The sequence below is a fragment of the Scomber scombrus genome, chromosome 1 (genome assembly GCF_963691925.1).
Source record: "Scomber scombrus chromosome 1, fScoSco1.1, whole genome shotgun sequence".
Lineage (NCBI taxonomy): Eukaryota > Metazoa > Chordata > Actinopteri > Scombriformes > Scombridae > Scomber > Scomber scombrus.
In genome coordinates, this window is record NC_084970.1 from 29,379,510 (window position 1) to 29,401,374 (window position 21,865).

At 40.1% G+C, this 21,865-nt stretch overlaps 1 protein-coding gene across 1 annotated transcript in view; it reads left to right on the plus strand.

Annotated features, from left to right (window-relative positions):
- Positions 1–411: 411 nt before the first annotated feature.
- The window catches only part of myo9aa (myosin IXAa), an 83,242-nt gene continuing 61,788 nt past the window's right edge, over positions 412–21,865 (plus strand). Inside the window, exon 1 of the mRNA XM_062425154.1 lies at positions 412–1,296. Coding sequence (XP_062281138.1) covers positions 412–1,296 — 885 coding nt within the window. The remainder of the gene's footprint in view (positions 1,297–21,865) is intronic.

Here is a 21,865-nt window from a genome sequence, read left to right on the forward strand (position 1 = left end):
TTTATGAGTGTGCATAGTGGGCTCCAGCAAAATAATTTGGCCCTTTAGCAGATTACATAATAGCCCATGAGATCCTTGTGTCATAATCGGACAGATTTCGTAATCTGGCAGATTGCAGAGAGTTGTGTAGAAATGTCTAGTCTTAGATTAATTGAATAGCGGGTAGACGTTCGGTTTCTTTGCTGTTTTGGCTCAAATACAGTGAGAATCCTGCTGCTGCTTTTTGATTTTTAGTTTATTGTGCAGCGTAAAGAAAGTACTTTACTATTACACAGATGAAAAGTCTGCAGTGTATTGATCCTTCTTTTTCTCCTCTTTTTTCAGTGGTAATGTCTTGAATCGGTGGCCTCACCAGCCCAGTGAAGGACGTGCCAGTGCCGGGCCGCTGCTAATGGGAACTCCTGCTCCGCCATGAGTGCTCGTGATGGCGCTGGTGGCGTCGGTGGCATGGGCACCCTCGGTCGGCGGCAGCGCTTTGAAAACTCAGAGTTCACTGTCCGCATCTACCCAGGCGCTCTGGCTGAGGGCACCATCTACTGCCCGATCAGTGCTCGCAAATCCACCACCGCCGCTGAGGCCATCGAACGTGTCATCGACCGCCTGCAGCTGGACCGCACCAGGTGTTACGTTCTGGCTGAGGTGAAGGAGTTCGGTGGAGAAGAATGGATTCTGAACCCCAGCGACTGCCCCGTGCAGAGGATGATGCTCTGGCCTCGTGTGGCACTGGAGCACCGCCCCCTGTCTGGCGGCGAGGATTACCGCTTCCTCCTGCGGCAGAAGAACCTGGATGGTTCCATTCACTACGGTGGCAGCCTCCAGATGTGGCTACAGGTCACAGAGGAGCGCAGACGCATGATGGATCGTGGACTGCTGCCGCAGCCTGAACCTCAGGGCGACCACGCAGATCTGTGCCACCTACCGGAACTCAACGAGCGCTCGCTGCTGGACAACCTGCGCTCACGCTTCCGCAACGAAAAGATCTACACCTACGTTGGAAGCATCCTCATCGTCATCAACCCCTTCAAGTTCCTGCCCATATACAATCCCAAGTATGTGAAGATGTATGATAATCATACACTGGGAGGCTTGGAGCCACATATTTACGCAGTGGCGGATGTTGCTTACCACGCCATGCTGCAGAGACAGAGAAATCAGTGCATTGTTATATCTGGGGAGAGTGGCTCTGGGAAAACGCAAAGCACAAACTTTCTCATTCATCATCTGACTGCTCTCAGCCAGAAAGGTTTTGCCAGTGGAGTGGAGCAGATCATCTTGGGGGCAGGGCCTGTACTAGAGGTAAGCAAAAATGCTAACATCCTAGGTTTCAGGCAAACTTTACACACCGAATTGCAAAATCTTAGTGAATGAGCTCAGCTGATAATGGACCTGTACACTGGAAACTTCACTGCTGTGACCCCTGACTTAGTTGAAACTTGACTTGAAACTTGGAAACATATTTGCACTTGACTTACAAAGAGGTTTGACTTCATCAGAAAACATGTTTCAAATCAGTTGAAACATTAGTTGCTGCACCTTCTTAAAAAGCTCTTAGTAACTTTGTGCTCCAGACCTCATCAGTCCAGATGTTGTCTGTTGAGCCATCAGTTTGAGTTTCGAGATAATCGACATGGAAATATGCCTTCAGTCTTGACTTGAGACTTGCCTCCTTGCCTGATTCACATTGTTTTTTAGTTAATTCGGCTATAACGTCTGTTTATATTCAGTTTAGACTGGTGTGTTCAGAGTGGAGTTTTTCATAGTTTCTAAAGTTTGCCTTTTTTAAATGGATTCCAGCTACCATATTCAGCATGACTTGCTGTGAATGTGAGGTTCTGTGTGGCTTGTAAAATTAGTTACACAACACTGCTTATCCACAACTGTCTGTCTATGGTTGGCCCTGAGTTGTGTCTGCCCCATACAGAGGTTTATTGCACTTTTGGTACAGCTGTGTGGGGATTATGCAGTGCACAGAGGAGCTCGCTCTCTCCCTCCCTCTCTGCAGGCAACCAGTGGCCTGTCATCGGTTACAGTTGTAGATTCTTGTTTTTGTGATTACAACCAACTTTTTTTTCCCTTCTGCATACTGGAAAGACTCCTTTTTAAGGTAGACGTTGTAGAGGCCCAGCCAAAGTCTGCGAAGAAAACGCGTTGTTTTCGTTTCTCTCAAGACATTCCACTCATATTCCTTTCCTTCTTCAGGGACTTGTCACTTAAAAGCACAAGCACCAGTCAAGAGTCTTTGACAAGTTCACAACCGCACATTGTTTTCTCATTTGTTTTCCACATCAACTGGATTCTTGAAGGTTGCGTAACACCCTTCAACTCTACGGACAATGCTGCCAGTCAGGAAGGCAAATACCGGTTGCATATTGTCAAGAAGGTTGTTGTATTTTATAAGGGGTTGCATTACTCACTGTCACGACACCTAACCAACAGCTGTTTACACTCGATTTGGTTACAAAAGGAACATGGCAGTGCTCAGAGAAATACATATATATTCTCAGGTGTTTCTTCATCCGGGTGAAGTCCGAGGGGCATTCCTCTGACCGCAAGGGATGAAAAACACATAACCAGATTAATGTTAATTATTTACTAGCAAAACAATCTGAAAATTTTATTAATGTAAATCTTGAGTTCATGGCCACTCTTCCACAGCTGATTTTAGATTCTTAATATCATGCTAACTCATTTATTTCAGTTTATCTCTAAGCAATAAAATAAAAATACTGCCCTTTTTTTAGCATCAGTGTCAAGTTTAAAATAGCAGCTTGGAAGCCAAGTTCAAAGTTAACTATCAAGACAACAATCTTTGCAACAAGTAGCTCCACTCTTGTGTTTTATTGGCCTCGCTTTAGCAAACAGTTCTCAGGAATGCCATTCATTGGTGTGTCACCGGGGTTAATGTGTAAGCATATTGGGTTAATCCTCAACACAGCAACACGACTGAGTGGTTGTGAGTGCAGAGGAGCAGCCTTTAATTGTTTGCACAGTAAGATTGCGTATCTGCCTGTTGGTGATTGATGCCAAAGAGCTGCGGTGCTACTGCAGAGACAAGAGGCGGGGAGGAACAGATGCCAACATTACCTCATAGAAATACTTCATCATCTTCATTTCCCTGTTGCGTTTCATTCATTAAAGTAGACAAGCAGAATAGGAGGAAACATGGTTGCTGCAGACATTTTGTTATGTAGAATATGCTAGTAGTTTTTCATCTTCTGCCAGCGTTGTTTCTAAGAATACTTCATCCAAATAGTTTGTCATTGATTTGACATTCAGTGCGTCAGTGACAAGAAAGAGTATTGACCTCTACTGGAGTTAATGTTCTGTCCCTTTTAATGTAAAGAGTATTGAATTTAAACTTGACCCCTGACATGAGCCGTTGGTTTCAAGAGTCAAGGCTCCACTGGCTTAAACATGTGAGAAAGAGACGAAACAGCCTGAAGCCAGTGTCGGAAATTTAAGACCAACTTCTCACAGTGTGACTGCTGCTATGACCCACATGTACAAATACACCAATCAGAATACGACATGAAGTGACACAGAATACAGTGGTTAGCATGACGTTTCGTGAGTACAGTTTTTCAATAAAGTTTATGTGGAAAACGTACTTGTTCTCCTTATAGCACACACTCACACACATAAACAAAGAAAATGAGGGTGGTGAAACAAAAAAGACATTTGTGTGACTTTGCTGCATTTCCAAAACATATGAGCAGAAGAATGATGCAAGCTGAAGACATGTCTCTGCTTTCATATGCTTTTCTTGCTATTTGCATCATAGTGCTACGATTCACCACACATTCAACCACACATTCAACCACATAATCTGAAAGCCTCACATTGATATCGTGCAGTCTGATGAGGACTGTGACCAAGATTTTATTATAGTCGTCTTACGCAATGTGACAAAGGCGCCTTAAGAAAAACACACTTCTCCATCCCACTCTCAGGTGGTTGTCTAGGCAAGTTCATCGTTCAGTATCATCTGATATCAAACACCAAGACAGTGCTGTGTCATTCCCCCCCATGTGAAAAATACTAAAGCAAAGAACACTGTTTTCTAATGACTGTCAGTCGCAGGAAAACTTTTCCCCCGAGGCCTGAAGTATGCAGAGAGAGTTTTTAAAAAAAACTCTTGATGGAGGATATCATTTGCAAGTGGTTTTGGTCTTTTTGTAAACCAGCCAACAGCTGCATGTACGTGTTGAGATCCTGACAAGCCCTGTCACTCAAGTGCTTCAATTAATAAAATTCAGCTGAAAGGAGATGAAAACATAGACGGTAAGAACAGGTTGTGTGGGGTTAGGAAAACACAGTTAGTTTCTCACTTTTTGGTCATGGGGATTTTTTCCCCCCAGAATTTGTCTTTTAATAAATAAAATAGATTGCACTTCAACACTTCAGGACTTCAGTCGACCCTGCAGAACGAAGATGACTACAAGCATACGTGAAATTCAACAAATACTTCTCCAGATGTTGGTTTAGTGCTTATCTGCTGTCTTTCATTCCTGACGTTGTTTACCTTCTTGTGCCAGATATGACTGAATTTGACATTAAGCCTTAAATTCCTGCAACTGCATACATATTCACTGGAATTTACATTCTGAGACTGTTTGTGTAGTCTTTATCTTCTCTCGTCTCCGTACCACTATGCTACATGATATGTAGAAAGTTTTGACTCATTTGCACGAATGCTGTAAGTCAAGAATTTTCCTCCTTTGCACTTTAGATCTCCGCTTTCTCCTGGTACTGTAGGTTATGTGACTATGTTTTAAAACAACTTGCTGTCAAAGGATGCATACTAATGCAGAGGACTTGTAGAACATTATGCAGCTCTTGTTTTAAGTCTTTTGTAGTTTTAGCTTTATAGCAACAGATGACAGACAGCTATAAAGGGAAGCTGTTTGTGCAACGTTACCATTAAAGCCCATTTGCTGTTTTCTTCTTTGCTTGATCTCCATTTGTCTAACAGTGTTTATCAGTAATGATAGGTTACTGCAGAAAACTGTGTATCTTGGCTTTGTGAGATTACTGTGTTCGCCCAGCGCTACATAATAGTTACCTTTCCTTTCTTTTGAGCTCTTTGTGATGACAAAGGCTTCAGATTAAATATTGGTAGATTAAAAATAGTACTCTTATCAGTCTCTGCAATGATTTCAGATGGATTCCTTATGTATTTTATCTTGTGCTAGCTAGTCATCATCTAGTGTTTAACGTGCACTCAGGCTTTGAATCCAGATGTTAGCCTGTTGAGTCTTTTTGGCTTTCAGGTGGCAACATGATATTTAAAAATGATTAAAAGCTCAACTGACAGCATGCAAGTGGTGTGAAAGTGCAAGATGTACAGAAACTACTAAAAGATACATTTTAGGAGCAATGCGGTTTAATTAATATAAAAGGATAGAATAAAATCAATGAGGATTTTTAGATCCTGGTCGTTTTTATGATATCAATAGTGGGATAAAAACGTATTTTAAGGAGGGAGTTGGTTCTGGTTCAACATAATTCTTGACTCTAGTGAAAACAAAGCGCTCACAGGAAGTGCAGTCATTTGTTTTTACATGTGAGCGAAGTGACAGCTTAATATGAATTTAGCTGTCCTCAGTTATCCCCCCAGGTCAAGACGGAGAGTGTGGGGTTACTTCATGCTGCTCGCTCTGACGGTGCATCGTCAGAATCAGCTTTCCAAGACAAGGGAGATGTCACAGGGCATTAGAGTGGGAGTTAGGTTAATGGCGTGTGTGTGTGTGTGTGTGTGTGTGTGTGTGTGTGTGTGTGTGTGTGTGTGTGTGTGTGTGTGTGTGTGTGTGTGTGTGTGTGTGTGTGTGTGTGTGTGTGTGTGTGTGTGTGTGTGTGTGTGTGTGTGTGTGTGTGTGTGTGCTGCGTGTCGGTATGGGGAAATTTGCTGCAAGGCACGGCTGTCACTGTCATCAACGTACATACCAACACCTGCCTGCATGTGAATACAAATATGAATTTTCAAGCACACCTACACACACACTCCGATATGCATACTTGCATACATCTGCCTTTTTTAAATTATTGTGAGGCGCAAACAGATGTGCTGTGCATTTGCCCTTAGGAATGTTAAGTGCCCCCCCCCGCTTTATCCCTTCTTTCGTAGTAACACATGCATTAATCAGTGTTTAGGATTACCGATTGGATGTGGATTGTGTAATGTAAAACAAGTAACTCATAGTGCTGAAATCACAGGGAATTGACACCCAACTCTGCAGCTGTATGGATGGGTAATCTCAGCAGCTCTCATAAACCCCAAAATGCAGCTGTTTCCAGCTGAAACGCTCTGATAAACCTATTCCATGCTACCGCCCAGTGCTAAATGGCATAAAAAGTCAGGGATTACCAGGTGCAGAAAGATCATCATTTAGATGCTGGTTTGGTTATTGTGCTTCAAAATCCCTTGTAGGGACTCACACTCTGTTCATGACTCATAGCTGCAGCAGTTTATTTACTTTGTCTCCACTCTGTAGGGTGTAACGCCGGTAGCCTGTCAGCTAATGTCAATCAAACATGGCACACCCCTCCAGCCACACTCAGACAAAAAGGAGCATTTCTGTTGCTCTGCCACAACCTCTTTTCTTCATGCTAATAATTACAAAAATGTTAAAGTATTTAAACTGTGAACAGAGATGATTACATCTGATTTCAGTTGGACTTTAATAGCCAATGATATGTTGTGGCTGTATTTCTCTCGGTTCGTTTTTGATGCTTTTTCTGCCCTGTGGTGTTGAAGAGGCTTCAAAGTGAGAGTTGTCTCCTTGTGACAGCAGAGTGGACCATAACAGTGCAGGTCAGAAATCACAAGCCTTGTATAAAGCAACTCTTACTACAGACAGAGACTTAAATATTGGAAAACAATCAACACAAAAAATTGGGAAAAAGATTGCCATTTTGCACATGAACTTCTTTCTTTATGTGCAGCTAATCTGAAAAAATACTTAAGTTAAATTAGTTGTTGTTTTAATTTTTTTCTGCTACAATTATTCATAATTTGTGCATGTGAGGGATCTGCAGATCTCGTTGGTCCAGTGAGTGCCGGAGCTCCTGTTGTGCTCTTCTGTTTTTCAGGCCAACAGAAACACACACACAGTGGGAGTCAGCCCAGGTCAGCAGTTTTACCTCGCAGCATCTCCTTTACTGCTACCTCAGTACACACGCACACACACACAGAAAGAAATGCACGCTCTGAGAAGGATTTCTGTGAAGATTCCCAGTCATCCAGGTCATGGTTATCCAAGGAGGGTTGAATCAAGGGCAGTTGGACTTGGTTGTAGATGCCTGAATATGAATCTGTGTTGTTGGCATCTCAGGTTAAACCGTAGGTGGTTTTTATAGTCTGCAATTTTCCTGGCCGTCCTCTCATACTTCCCTCCTACCTCGTACCGCTCTGAGGGTGTTCATCCCAAAATGCTTAGTAAGATGTCTGTGAAGATTCTCAGTCATCCAGGTTATGGTTTTCCAAGGAGGGCTGGATTGAGGACAAGTGGATTTAGTTGTAGATACTTCAATAGTATTCATTTCATTTCAATAGTTTTCTATTCAAGTATCTACAACCAAGTCCATTTGCCCTTGATTCAACCCTCCTTGGATACTGAGTAGGATTAGTGTGTATTACGAGATCTCCCCCAACTGGGCTGGGTCAAGCGAGATTTACTGTGCCCTGAAAGTGTTGTTTTCCTCAAGCTGGGGTACAGAAAAAAAGATGAGATGAGAGAGCTGGGGGGAATGATTGAGCACTGTTCACGTGCAGCATCCCTCGGCTGAGTGTAGAATTACAGTGCTGTGGGTTTTATCGAGGTGAAACTAGGGTAAAAAGTGCAGTTTTGGCAAGTGCTAATGCTTACACACTCGACTCGGCATATAGGCTGCATTCTCCGGCTGAGTAACGTGCAAGGTGGACGTCTCAAATACCACAGTGGGTTCAATGTACTGTGTAAAAGCAGCTGCAGCACAGACCTGAATGTTTTGGAGTGTTTTTGAGCAGCTACACTCCTCACTGTGGTATGATTATTACATCACGGCAAGTAAGCCTACATGATATATCGTTTAAGCGTCGACATTGCAATGTGCAAGTGTGTAATAGTCACAATAGTGAAGGATGCATGATGTCAAGTAAGCCAAATAAACTCAAACAGGTCATGCTAAAACTCTTTTGTTGCTCGATATAAAAGGAAAACTTGCAAGGTTCCCATTTTCCGTGACTAATCTACAAGAAAAGTCTGGCTGGTATTACATGGTTTAGTCCAGTTTAGGTATTTTGAATACACAGAGTTTAATCAGTTCCCAATGTGCACTTCATCAGTTTATCAAACAACTAGAGCAGGTCTCCACTAATCACCTACAACAACATGAAAATGAGCACTGTCTGTTTTGGTTGCTTGATAAGCTGATCAAGTGCTTCCCCTTCACCAGAGCACATAACAAACTGATCGCTGTGTATATGGAGTCTGTGTATCACCTGCCTGTAAACATGCACGCCTTGCAGCTACTGACACAGATGATAACTGGATGCTAGAGGCAAGCGGTCAGTTATACGAGGCGGCTTTTGAGTGTGTGTATTCCTGGTATGAGCACACCTTCTCCCGGTGCTGGTTAAAAGTTAAAAAGTGACCGTGCCCTAATACACATTTAACACAATACGTACAAAACTTGCAGTATCCAGATCTATTTCTACTCGCATCTTGCTGGAATATAGATAAATGTGTTTGTTGCTTGAGTTTGAGAGTTTTACCATCCTCAGTCACGTCTGGATGCCTTTTTATCTTCCAGCACGCAGATTTAAACATTTGAACATCGTTAGAAATGGTAGATTACATGTAAATAACATAAATGCGACACACAAGTCCATTTTTTAGTCCTACCTCTCCACCTGTTATCTCACCACTTTTCCATGCTGCTGTCAGAATCACATACATGAAATCGATAGCGGGAGAGTCACAGCTGATATCTGGAGGGGAGGCAAAACCAAGTATGGTAGTAGTAGGAGGAGGGTTTGTGTTGCTTTGTTAGAAGATAAACATTTAAAGTACCCAAATGATGAAAATTATGATTTTTAATTGTATATATTTACATGAATAACACACTGGATGTATCTGGTGTCACATTTTATAAATATATTTAGCACAGCTACACTGAGATTTGATTGTTGAAAGTTTTTCCAACACCTTAAAATATCCAAAACATCCTTCAAGACAAATCTTTTGTTCTACTGAGATCACGCCTTGCCTTTGCTTTATGATATAACCACCTTTGATAACATTTGATCATAAAACAATAGATTAATAGATTACCTGCACTGTTTGATGTCAGGCGCTCCTTTCCTCATCCAGATGAGCATGTTTTTCCTGTGCTTTCTCATAACTGTTATTAGTCATACTCAAAAAAAAAGTTCCTAAGGAAATGATTGAGTCACACAGCCCTTTATTCACCCTCTTTAGTGGAAGTAGCCAGTGGAACAAACATTATTGGATGTTGGCTTTTGTGAGATGAAGTGTTTATAGTGTGGGAAACTTTGTATTTTTAGCCATCATTGTTCTGAGAGCTGTAGTAACTAACACAGACGAAACATTACTTAACCAAAATTAATATCTTTTTTTTGTCTGTTTTTTTCAAATTGATTTGATGTAATTACATAGCAATGTTCATAATCTAGCAGATGATGGCAACTGTCAAACATTCAGTATGCTAGTTCCTAAATATTTGGTGACTTGAAACTTTTCTGTCCCTCAAAACAACCAGAAAATCTGGTAATGCTTCATCACCATCATCAGCCCCGTACAACACACACACTTGATTTACTGATAAACAAATGCAAACACAGATGGACACAATGAACTGACTGAACTCTTTGACATTTAAAAAATCTTCTCACACATTTGCATAGGAAAATCTTCTATAAAAGAAGTGGGAGGCCTGAAAAAAAAATCACATTTCAGCTTCTTTCATTCAGTCCTATTTTGAACCGATAATCCACAATCAACAGCTGCAGACTTTCTGTCACAATTGTTACAACTGATGGCATTTTGCACGGCCGTGACATGAAGAACGCCAACAGCTCCAGCTGCTACTTTTCACTGTTTGTTTATCTCGCCACCCCGGTGCCAAGCTCTTATTTTTTTCTCTGAAACCATATACATGAAGACTGGTACCACTGTCATGGAAAGGGGAGTACATACTGTTCCTGCTTTGTCAACCCATCTGTTCACCAAAAAAAAAAAAAAAAAAAACACAACCCAAAAAAAAAAAAAAAATCCTACCAAGCAAGCAGAGGGTAATGTTGATACAGCTTCTAACACAGGCTGTAACAGCTTGAGGTTGAAGGTTACGGAGAGATTTGTTGGAGCCACATCAGTCTGAAAGGGTTGAGTGTAGATTGTTATTTACCAGGACAAATGAAACAAAAGTTGGGATAATGAAGACTTCAATTTAACTTTTAAGTTTTAGGGTATTTAACACTGTATTTCACAGCGGTCAAAGTTATTTCCACCGGCACACTACCACATGTGCGTGACATTTTGACTTTTCCAAATTCTTATCGAGGTTAAGGAGAGGCTAATTTAAACCTCAGTACATCTGTGCAGATAGATTTTATCAGCAGATTGGAATGACTGCTGAAGTGAAGCTCTTTACAGGATCTGTCGCTGCCTCTGCTGCTGCTGCTGTCTTGTGTGACTCATTGCACTTTTTCACCCAACTAGGCAGTCGCCAGCAGCCCGACAATGTGCCTGTTTGTGTCCCCCTCACAGGCTCTTTATTTATGTTGGGGCATGCCAGAGTTTGCAGGTGCCCTGTCAGCCACACACACACACACACACACACACACACACACACACACACACACACACACACACACACACACACACACACACACACACACACACACACACACACACACACACACACACACACACACACACACACACACACGCAGTCAGCGGTTGCTGTCAGACTCGACCAGGTGCCCTACTGCCCTGACTACACCTGCAGCAGTGGGTCAAACAGAGAGGAGCGCGACATAAAAGGCTTCCTTCTTTGTGATGTAAAAGTCTTGGTGTGTGTACTTGCTCTTTTTAAATTAATTAATTTTTAAGCACGTCCGTGTCTTCGATCATGGCTTATGTTTTTTGTAAAAACAGGCCTCACTTGTGTATTTTTGGTCATCTTTTTGCCGCAGGAAAGACATTCCTGGAAAGAACAAACACAAAAGTAAATTGAAATCTCTGTTTTCTGTCTCCTGTGTCTTTGAGATGACAAACACACACATGCTGATATAGACACGCACTCTCTGTCCTCCCTTGAGTTGCTTTGACTTTGTCCATCTGCAGCTGGCTAGATGTTGCGCCCCCCCCGTCATCCCTCCGTACAAACTCCTCTGATTTTTGTTAAGTAGCGGATGTTCAGGACTTACTTTAAAAGCCCTTTGTGGATGCTCAGTTATGTCCTTTTCCTTCCTTTTGCTGTTCTCCTGTAGGAATGGCAACAACTGATAGGGAGAGGGCAGAAAAAGACTTGTTTTGATGCCATTTGACACTATTTGAAGTTCAATAAAAACTCAGAAGGATACAGATGTTTGCTGATTATTTATATATAACCTATATATCCTAAAACCTAAAATAGTATTCGTAAAACAGACTTGAAAACAACACAGTTTTTTCCCCCAGCAGATTTTCCATCCTCGTGATTTTGAGTATCAATGAAGTCTGTTACATAAACACAGAAAGCTCACCCTCCACTCCTCACTTGAGTTACATAAATCCTCGCAGGTGACCTCTCTGCTGCGAGGATCTCATGTGGTGTGTGTGTGGTTTGCGGTCATCTTATGCTATCCCTTATGTCCAGATGTGGTGTAATAAACCTAGTGCGAAGCGCTCGCACATCTGGAAGAGAGCAGGAAACATGAGGGATGTCACCCTTGGAGCAAGGCGCTCATGGAAAGATCATCCCATCAAGCCACGTGCTGCTCTGCTAATTTTTTGGTACATTGTCTGGGATTTGTTGATGTCAAATTGAAGACAGTTAGATTTAAAATTGTCTCTGGATGGCAGGTGGCCATTTCCACCAGCTCACAGACAAATGTAGATGAGCGTTTTAACAGATAAGATGTGGTCCTGATACATTATCGCTGTAGGAAATGAAAAGCAATTATCATGTGCCATTATCATCTTCCGTATTCTCCGTATCTTTATTCCTCTCTTCCTCTGTTGGCCAGTAACTACAGTTGCGGTTTCACTGGCCCATCCCAGCGAGGAGATAAGTGTCAGTGCCACGCTAAGAATAATAAATCGTTGTCCTCTGTGGAAGTTGCCTGTGGTATGGTATATGACTCATTAACTACCCAGAACAATGGCTCTGTAGAGGCGTTGCGGTGTGTTTAGTAAGTGTGGAGATACGGTTCCCTTCCATCATAAAGCTTTCAGCAGCTGCCGCCGCCTTCCAGACATCGCTGCTTCTGCTCTGTAAACGCTGACCTCAGGCTTAAATCATTAAGAGACCATGACTGATGACGCTCATACGCTACACTCAGTCTGTATAACTATAGTTTTTTCAGATAATGTTAGACTTTCTGAAGCTGTTTGGTAAAATGTTCTTTCTGTCTTATTCACAACAGCACTTCATCAGGCTTCTGTTTGTCAAGATTATTTTCTTGTTGGTTGACTATTGACGGTTGACAGTTAGAATAAATAGGACAGCACATAGAGATAGGAAGGATATACATTCAGCGGAGCATACTCATCAATAACTGGTACTGGTATTGACTGGTACTGTATATACTTTTATGATGTTGGATGTCTTTGTTCAACATTTTTCAAAACTTGAGGTGTGTAAAAATGCTCCCTGAAAGTCAAATGCCAGAACTTCAACCAACTCTGAATGCTTCATTTGCATTGTCACCCGTATTCCTCATTTAGGTGATCATATTGTTCATGCGTTCCCACAAACGGCCGTGTGGTCTTCAGCCTTTTGTTGCTAAGGTTGTTTTACAGGTTGCTCATGTTGTCCACGGGCATATTTTGGATCAGAATCTACCTCAAACATGTGCAGATGTACAGTAAATGTCAGAGAAGTTTATATTTCACGTAAAAGAGCTGGAAAGGAGTCCAGAAGCTGGCCAGAGTGGGGTCATCGGAAGGGGGAGATTTTAAACTGTAAATCATGTAAAGATATTCCAGTAAAGCCCCAGAATAAAAGCTATAGACCTGGAAATGTCCATGTCGTGTCCTCTTAAAGGATGTTTAAGCTAAGCAGCAAAGTTCAGCTGAGCAGACCATTGTGCCTGGTCGAAGGTTGGTTGTAATGCACTCAGAAATGTAGCTATGCACCAGCAAAAAGTTGGTAAGAATAAGATGTCTAGCCAATTAAAGGATGCAGGTTTCAGTATATTTAAAGTTTGAAATGCATTGAATACATTAAACCTCAAGAAACAGACACTGTCTTTACAATCTGTATTTGTTTACAAAAAGACTTCACAGACAATCAGGAAGAATAAAACTCTGATTAGGCCATTAGCTTATTTAGCATTACATTGAAGTGCTGAGGTCAAACAATGGGGAAGGCCAGCTTTTTGGATTAAATAATTAACCTCCTAATTCCAGCTAATGTATAGCATCACATTTCCACACATTCATCTCATTTGTGTGGTTTGAAGACTAGCTAAAAGTTACATGCTTGACTTTTCCAGTTTAATGTGTCTGTGTGTGTAATGCAAGACAGACTACCTGAAGGGGATGGATATTCTTGGATAGGCACGGGATTGGACAGAGTCCCGGTGTTTGTATCTCTCAGATCAAACTAATTGGATTGACCTCTTTTCTGCCTCGACCATGTGGCTTAGCTTTAGCGTAGTGATTGTGCTAAGTCACTCCCCTCACCTGGCTGCATTGTCTTCCCTAGAGCAGCGTAGCTCAGCTCAAACTCAGCATTAGCTCGATGCTCAACTTGCCGGCTAACGCTTGACATGTGGCCTACATATGGGCGTGTTGGCGATGAGACCACCTGTTCCGACTTTGCCTCGACATGGCTAGCCGTGTGGACGGAGCTTTACTAATATGACCTGGGTGTTGGCTAATGACCGGGAGGTCACAGAACACATGCTGGAGCGTACTGGAGATTTATCTGTCAACTGAAGTTAGAAGCTTACATATCTCACTGAATGAACAGTATATGTCATAACAACCGAGAACTTTCTACACTGCTTATTGCCAACATTAATATGTTTTTATTATGTATTAATATGTATTATTACAGATATAACAGTCAGTATGATTATGGCAGTGGGATTCAAAGGTGATAATTAGGTAAATGATTGGTGATGTTATTGTAGGGGAATGGTAACAACTAAGTGTGTATGTGAACCTGTGTATGGAGGATGGGATTAAAACACATTCATTAACAGGAGAAGAGGTGCAACTAATGATTTTTTAAATTTGAATTAATCATTTTGTATATAAAATGTCAGAAAATAGCAAAAAAGACATGTTAGAATTAATTTTTTGAAAGTCCAAAGATATTCAGTTTACTATTATATATGACACATAAAAGATTCAAATACTCAAATTTGCAACGAGCGAATTGACTTAAATGATTGATCAAAATTGTTGTAGATTATTTATCTATTGATTGATTGATTGACTAATTGGTGCAGCTCTAAACAGGAGTGAAAAAAATGGAAAGAAATACTGTATTGCCCCAAACATAACACAATCCAGTGTTAAGCTAAGCACTTATAGGGGTGATTATTGACGTCTGACCTTAAATATTAGATGACCCCCCTCCCCCCCTCATTTTTTAAATTTAATTTCCAGACAAAAAAATCTTAAATTTGGGCCAATTTAAATGCCCTAAATACAAACTACAAACCAGTACACTCCAACGTTATTCATGTATCATATCTCAATATTTGGTCATTCTCTTATATTTTTTCAAGTAAATTGAAGGATTAGGAAGCTCCTTCATGAGTTACAAATAAATCCATTCTCAAGCTGATAAAACCTTTCATAAACTAATTGGATTACCTCAACATTGTGTCGTCACAAAGCTTAAAACAAAGCTGTTTTATATGAAAAACGTTGATATGACAAAACACATTCCTGGTGAGTCAAATACCTTCTTGAGCCCCACACAGTTGTGTTTTTTCCTTTTCCTCTTTTTTAACTCTGGTATTTCTAGATGAACAGATAAATGAATTGATGAAATCCATTACCAAAGTGCATGAGGAGCTTTAAAGTCAAACAGTGCTGACAGTGTCGGGTACACAGCTCGGATTTATTGATAAAAAGTTTCTAGTGTTGTGGTGATACTTGACATCACGCCAGGCTGAAATACATGTTCACGGTCTCAAGCCAGGTTCTCAGAGTTAAAGCAGATATTTATAAACTTATTGAGGAAAGTCAGATGGTAGCTGTTGATCTCTATGAAACTGATTTTTAGAGCCAGTAGATATTTATTTTTATATGTAGTAAGATCATATGGAAGATAATAAATATAGATAATAGAGACCTGAAGACCTGATTATTTTAAGTCTGCTCATAAGTTTTAACTAGATAACATGTTACTGCCCAGCTGTGAAAAATATACTCCAGATCCCTTTTACATTGCATGATCTTATATTTACGATATATCTCGCATTTAAATACCACAAACCTGTTTTTTTTAAAATATCGCTTTTGTTTCTAATTCCTCTTAAAACCTCAGCAGAACCTGTTCTACTATCCTAACATGCAACCGATCCTACTTGTTTTTCACCTGCACCTGTAATCATCCCCTCTCTTCTTGTGTGCGGTCGACTTCGCTGTGTTAACTTGAGAAACTGGGAGAGCTGAGGCCCAGGCGAGCAGTGACTGATCTGTAATAACAATTAGCAATAGCTTTGCACTGTTAGTGTAAGGGGCCTGTTGAGCTTATAAATACTTGAAGAGAGTTTATTTCTGTGGGTGAGTAATCCTCTCTGTCCTGTGGTGTGATGTCTGCAGCCATTTTTATGATGGGGCTCATATGTAGAGCTTTAAAATTCAGTCTTTTTTGTCTTCAGCATGAAACATCTTACCTGAAAACAACCTTTTTTAATTTACTTAACTGTATTCATGTTTCAAAATATTTGTATCCCCTTATATAGATAATATTGTTATTAAAATCTATATCTCTTTTTGTTACCTATTTTAATCTATTTTACTGTTTTTATAGTTTAATCTTTATCTTTTTTTATTTCTTGGATGCGTTAGTGTTTCATTGTTTTACTGTTTACATGACTGCAGTGTGAGGAACAGAAAACAAGCCTGTATATTTACCCTTTATGGTCCATTTCAAGAATGAATATTTCACATCTGGTTTTAGAGACAGACTAATTTGAGTAGAGTGATTATTTCCGTCCTTATTAAGCATTTAGTCTATAAAAGGCCAGAAAACTGTGACGGCCATTACATTTCTTAGAATCAGGGGGTGTCAACAAATTGTTAGTTTCCCCCAACTAACACTCTCTAAAACCTAAAAATATGAAGTTTATCATTGAATACATGCATACATTATAAATGAAAGGCTACAGAAAAATGAGAAAATGTTATCCATGAAAATAATCTCAAAATAGTTGATTATTTTCTGTCTATCAAGTAACTGATAAACTAATTTGTTGTTCAGCTCTACATTAGGATCATTCACTTGTTTCAAAAATTCTCTTTTAAACTATAATTTGGTGTCCAACTTGAAGATGCAAACTTAAACTTTCTCTGTCTCTGAACACTGTAAGCTTGGATGTGACTCCATGTTTTCCAGGACATTGCGCCCCCACCCCTCACTCCCCCTCACTATTACATTCCATCTCACTGTATGGCGGCCAGATTTGGGAAGCTTCTTTCCTCGCCTCCTGCATTTCCTCTGTTTCCTCTGCTGGTGTCTGGGCTGTTTTTTAACTTTCTCCCGCTTTACAATGAGCACCTTTTTAGTTTTTTTGTCTGTGTTAAGACGAGTTTCACTAATCTTTCTGTTTGTACTGAGTTGATACAGCTAAAACATCAACCTTGCACATGGGAAATTATTAAATATATCTTCGATTTCTCAGTTTCCAAACAGACAAAACTGTTCTAAGCTGCAAAAATGACTCATGCACACAGTCAGAATTCAAAGAGTTGGATTAAGGTTCCTCTACTAGCCTCGAAATCTGTCACTACTCCATAAATCCACCCTATGATCCCTCATGGCACACCTCTACACTTGCCAAGAGACAATGCCACACACGAAACCGAGAACTATGTGTGTACAACACAAAGCTTTGAGGTTTTATATGGAAATGTCTTCACTTTGTAACCTACAATCGTCCCGAGTTGTCCAAACCATCCTCCGCTGCAGTCAAATGTCAATGCTAGTTTTTATTTCAGATCAGCTGTGCATTTAGACTTCCCTTGTTTGGCCACACACATATTTGGTTGGCATGTTGAACGAAGCTGTGCAAAACTGTCTCTGTGCAGACAAAGTGCAGCCCAAAAAAGAGCCCAGTTAGTTAACAGAACTGGATCATGTGTTTTCCTGTCAGCGAATCAGTTCCCGTTGAAATTAACTTGTGCTAACTTTAGCATATGATGATCTCCTTTTTATTCACTCCCAGTAAAAAAACTTGACAGTAAGAGGAGGGAGCGAATTTATCCAAAGCTGCAGCAGGTTATCCAGGCTACTTGCTGGCACTGAGAAATTGCATATTGACACAGGCCCCTAGAGTGAGTGGGATTAGTGTTTGCTCTAAAAGATAGGCCTGTTTTCCTAATGGTTGAGCACATTTACTTAGTGCTTGTCAAACACATCCTATACAGGGAGGCAAACTGACTCAGGTCACTCAACCCTCCGTCATCATCAAAGCACAACGGAGCTGACTGGAATGCCCCCAAATCTGCTGCAGCACTGACATTATTCTTTTCCTCTGGTTTTAACAAAATAGACCGCTAAACTCCTGTAATTCAGTCCATTTTTAAAGCAATAACACATAACTGCAGTTAATAGTTACTCTGAGGTTTTACATACAAAACAAATACAACAAATCTGGAAGAAGATTGTTGAAGGTATTAATAAGAGCTTTTGATTAAGTGCAGCAGCTAACATTGTGACGTAAAGCATGTCATGACATACAGATTAACCCTTTACTTTAATGAAGATATGCTTTATAGGCCCTTTTACACAGTGTGACTTTGGGCTGTCTGAGACTAAGGTTGACAATAGTGAGAGAAATGTGGTAAAATCGTGGGTCATCATTCCAAAATGGTGATGTCATTATGAGACACAGATGACCAGTGTGGCGCTTCGTTGACCAGAAGATAGCTTGTGGCAAGTGATTGCCAGAAATGTAAGAGTAAACTCTCACACTGCTACTGCTGTTACAACTGATATCTTATCAAACATGCCATATCAGTATATAACGTAGAATATACACTGTCTGGCATGATGTTTCTTAAGTGCAGTTTTTTTTTAATAAAATTCAGGAGGAAAACAGACTTGTTCTCCTTTAAACATCCATGGCACACAAAAACCAAAAGTGTGTGTGACTTGCTGCATTTTCACAGTGTGACATGCAATAAATAAACTTACTTATTTTTTGTTTTCACGCAGTCTAAAAACACCTTGTGCCAAAAAATCAGTTACTGCACCGTACTAACAGCTTTTTATTACCGTTTGCTCCACATCTCATCTTTCCAGTTCCTGCCTCAGTTTTATGTCTGTCGAGGTGCTGGGTTGAGCCTTCGTTGACTGATGTGTAAAAATTGCCATAAGTGTATAGAGTGGTGAAACACTTACTACACTGAAATACTTACCAGTAGCGGTTTAGTAATAAATTATATAACTAAGTGCATTTTACTCAATAGTGCAATAGTTTCAGTTTTATTTAATGATATTATTTTACCTGTTTTACATTAGTCATGTCTTTATTTGTGCATGTGTACACATATAAAGATGCAATGCACTTAAATATTATATCCAGTTGTAGTTGTTGCTGTTAGGGAGGTGTGGATTCAGCTCTGGTCATTTTGGAGGCTGATGTCATTGTGTTGAAATGCGTTATATTGAAGCTATGTGTATTGATGTGGTTTTGTGGTTTTGGACAGGAGATGAAATGTCTGAAGCTGTTTATATACTCAGTGTTTCTGAATGCAGGTCACACACTTGAAAAACACCTTCAGCTACACCACAGTGTACAGTAGGATATAAATCATCTTTCTTAAGTTTGTATTTCATCTAGAAATCAAACTGGTGAGCAGTAAAACGCACTTGCATGTGACTGACTCACTCTGATGTAATTCATCTTCTTTCTAGAGTCCACAGCTGTACTTTAACCTGACATTATCCCCACCCAGCCATTAAAATAAACATTTTGAGTGATGAGGGCATGGATGTGGGCATATAAAGGGATTTTGCTGTGGAAGTGATTACATCATCAGTTTGGTGGCTTGTAAATGTTAGTGCTAGCCAGTAAAACCCTTTTAATACCAGATAGTCGTTGTGTTATTTAAAACTGACAATGAAATTCTCTATTCCTCTTCCCCTCCCACCTTTTATACTCTTGGCTTTGTAAAATAATCATCACAATTATTGTATTTTATATAATGAAAAAAGCCCTTTCTCTCTTTATTGGTGTGTATTGTAGAGATAAAATGATCTGTCGATGAATTGATCAGCTGATTGACCGACATTTTTCTAGTGCCAGCCTCTCTAATGTGAATATTTGGTGGTTTTCTTACCCTTCTACGATAGCAAAGTGATCATATGTTTATTTTCCCCCTGGTAAGTTGTGATGGGATATTATTTTTTTTAGATTGATAATGAACAACTGCCCGATTAATTGATAATGACAAGAGTCATTAGTTGTGGCCACAGTGTCCTGTCCTCGTGTCACTTTACGGACAGCTGAAGTATTTTTCCACAGATGTGATCCGGTGAAGCTGAAGGTCAGTTTCAGGACAAAACTAAAGTCATTACTACTCACATTCACTATTTTGCATCGCCTTCAAAAGAGCTGTGTGTGTTATGAATGAAACACAGATGTTTCCCCTCAGATGTTTGTTCAGCTGCCTTCATGACCATTTGGCTGATAGTATTAGATGAACTTTATTCATGATGCAGCAGATAGTATGACTAAAACACACACTTTGTCGCACTGATATTAGCAATTAAACATTCTGGTTGCCAGTTTGTGTGAACAGATTGTTCAGTGTTCACTTCAGCATCACATTTAGAGAAGTATTGATGAAAAGGCTTTTTGGTGAGGCCACACCCTTGTCTGCAGTGCTGCATTATGCTGGCAGAGATTCAAGCTGAGGGCTCAGACTGTTTGTGTGGATGGGTGGGTGGGCGGGTGGGAGAAAAAGAGATGGTGTGTGTGTGTGTGTGTGTGTGTGTGTGTGTGTATATTGGTTTGTATACTGAAGTGTGTGCATGTGGATCAATACGAGTGTTGCTCGCCTGGTGACCCACTCAGCTCAGTCACACAGGATTTGGCAGCTAGATTAGCCTCTGGTTTATTGTCTGTACTCTTTTCATTCATGTCAGCTTGAAAGACTGAGAAGGTCTCTGCAGAGAAAACTGCATTTAACTGGTTTTACTAATAAAACTTTTAGTATTTACTCACATTTACTAGTGACAGCTGACCAGTGAAGATGGACTGAACACATCTGCCCGTGAATGTTTTTGGTTTTATATTTTTGGATGAAGCTCAGTGGTGGATGTTGTGATTCATGTGCTGTTATCTTTTTGCCTAAAAAGGACCTAATAAGGCTACTAAAATGTACCCTAATTAAATTATTTTTAGGGCTGCAACTTCAGAAAAAGAAAATGCCTGTTATAATGCTTTAGAGCGCCAGATAACATTTTCAAATGTCTTATTTTGTCTGATTTACTGTCAAAAACTCAAATATATCCAGCTTACTATCATATAAGACACATTAAAGTTTCATATCCTCACATTTTAGAAGCTTCAACCTGTAAATGTTGTAGCAATGGCGTTTTCCATTAAAAAACAATTAATCAATTAACAAAAATAACTGCTGATTAAACAATTTATTGACATAGTTGCTGCTCTTAATATGTTGTTCTATTCGTAAGTTTTTCTACTGATTCATTTTTGAAAACATTATTCATATAAAAAAAGGCAGTTTTATTAGTGCGGGTTTTGTGTCCAAATCTGTGCCTCATCTCCGTAGAGACGGGTTATGTGGCTCATTGTAGTGGGTGCAGTGGTCAAATCTGATATTTAACTCAACAATCAGGTCTTGTTCCTCTATATGTTGGTGGAGTGACTCACAGCGCTGAGCTGAGCCTGTGGGCTGAGTGGAAGGAATGACAGCATTCATGACTATCAGACATCAGCTCCTCTCCCTCCATTTTGGGAAAAAAAAAACCCAAAACTGCAGAAAGGCGGGCTAATAGAGATGGATGGTGAAAATATTTTGTACATAGTCAGTCACTTGTGTTGGAAACTGACCCACCAGTCTGCATTTTGTAATCCTAATAAGATTGGACAGTTAGTATAGTGTAATATGGGCTGGACATACTGCAGTTACTGAATAAGACAGAAGTATTAAGATATGATATATAAACAAATTCTGGGGGGATTACTTAGATTTGCATTTTGTAATTTGGGCATCAGTTAGTAGTATAGCTTGTTTATATATAGTATAGTGAGTCAGTTTGAGCAGAAGAGTTGTGGATGTATCTTTTTTATGTGAGGAAATTCTTGTTTTGGTTAACTTAAATCAGTAATTTTGTTGAAGGTAAAGAAAAGTTTCAAACCATTATTGAGGAATTCAGATAATAGCAATGCAAAGTCAATTATGTCTATTATCAGCTGAAATAAATCACATGAAATAAAGCAAAC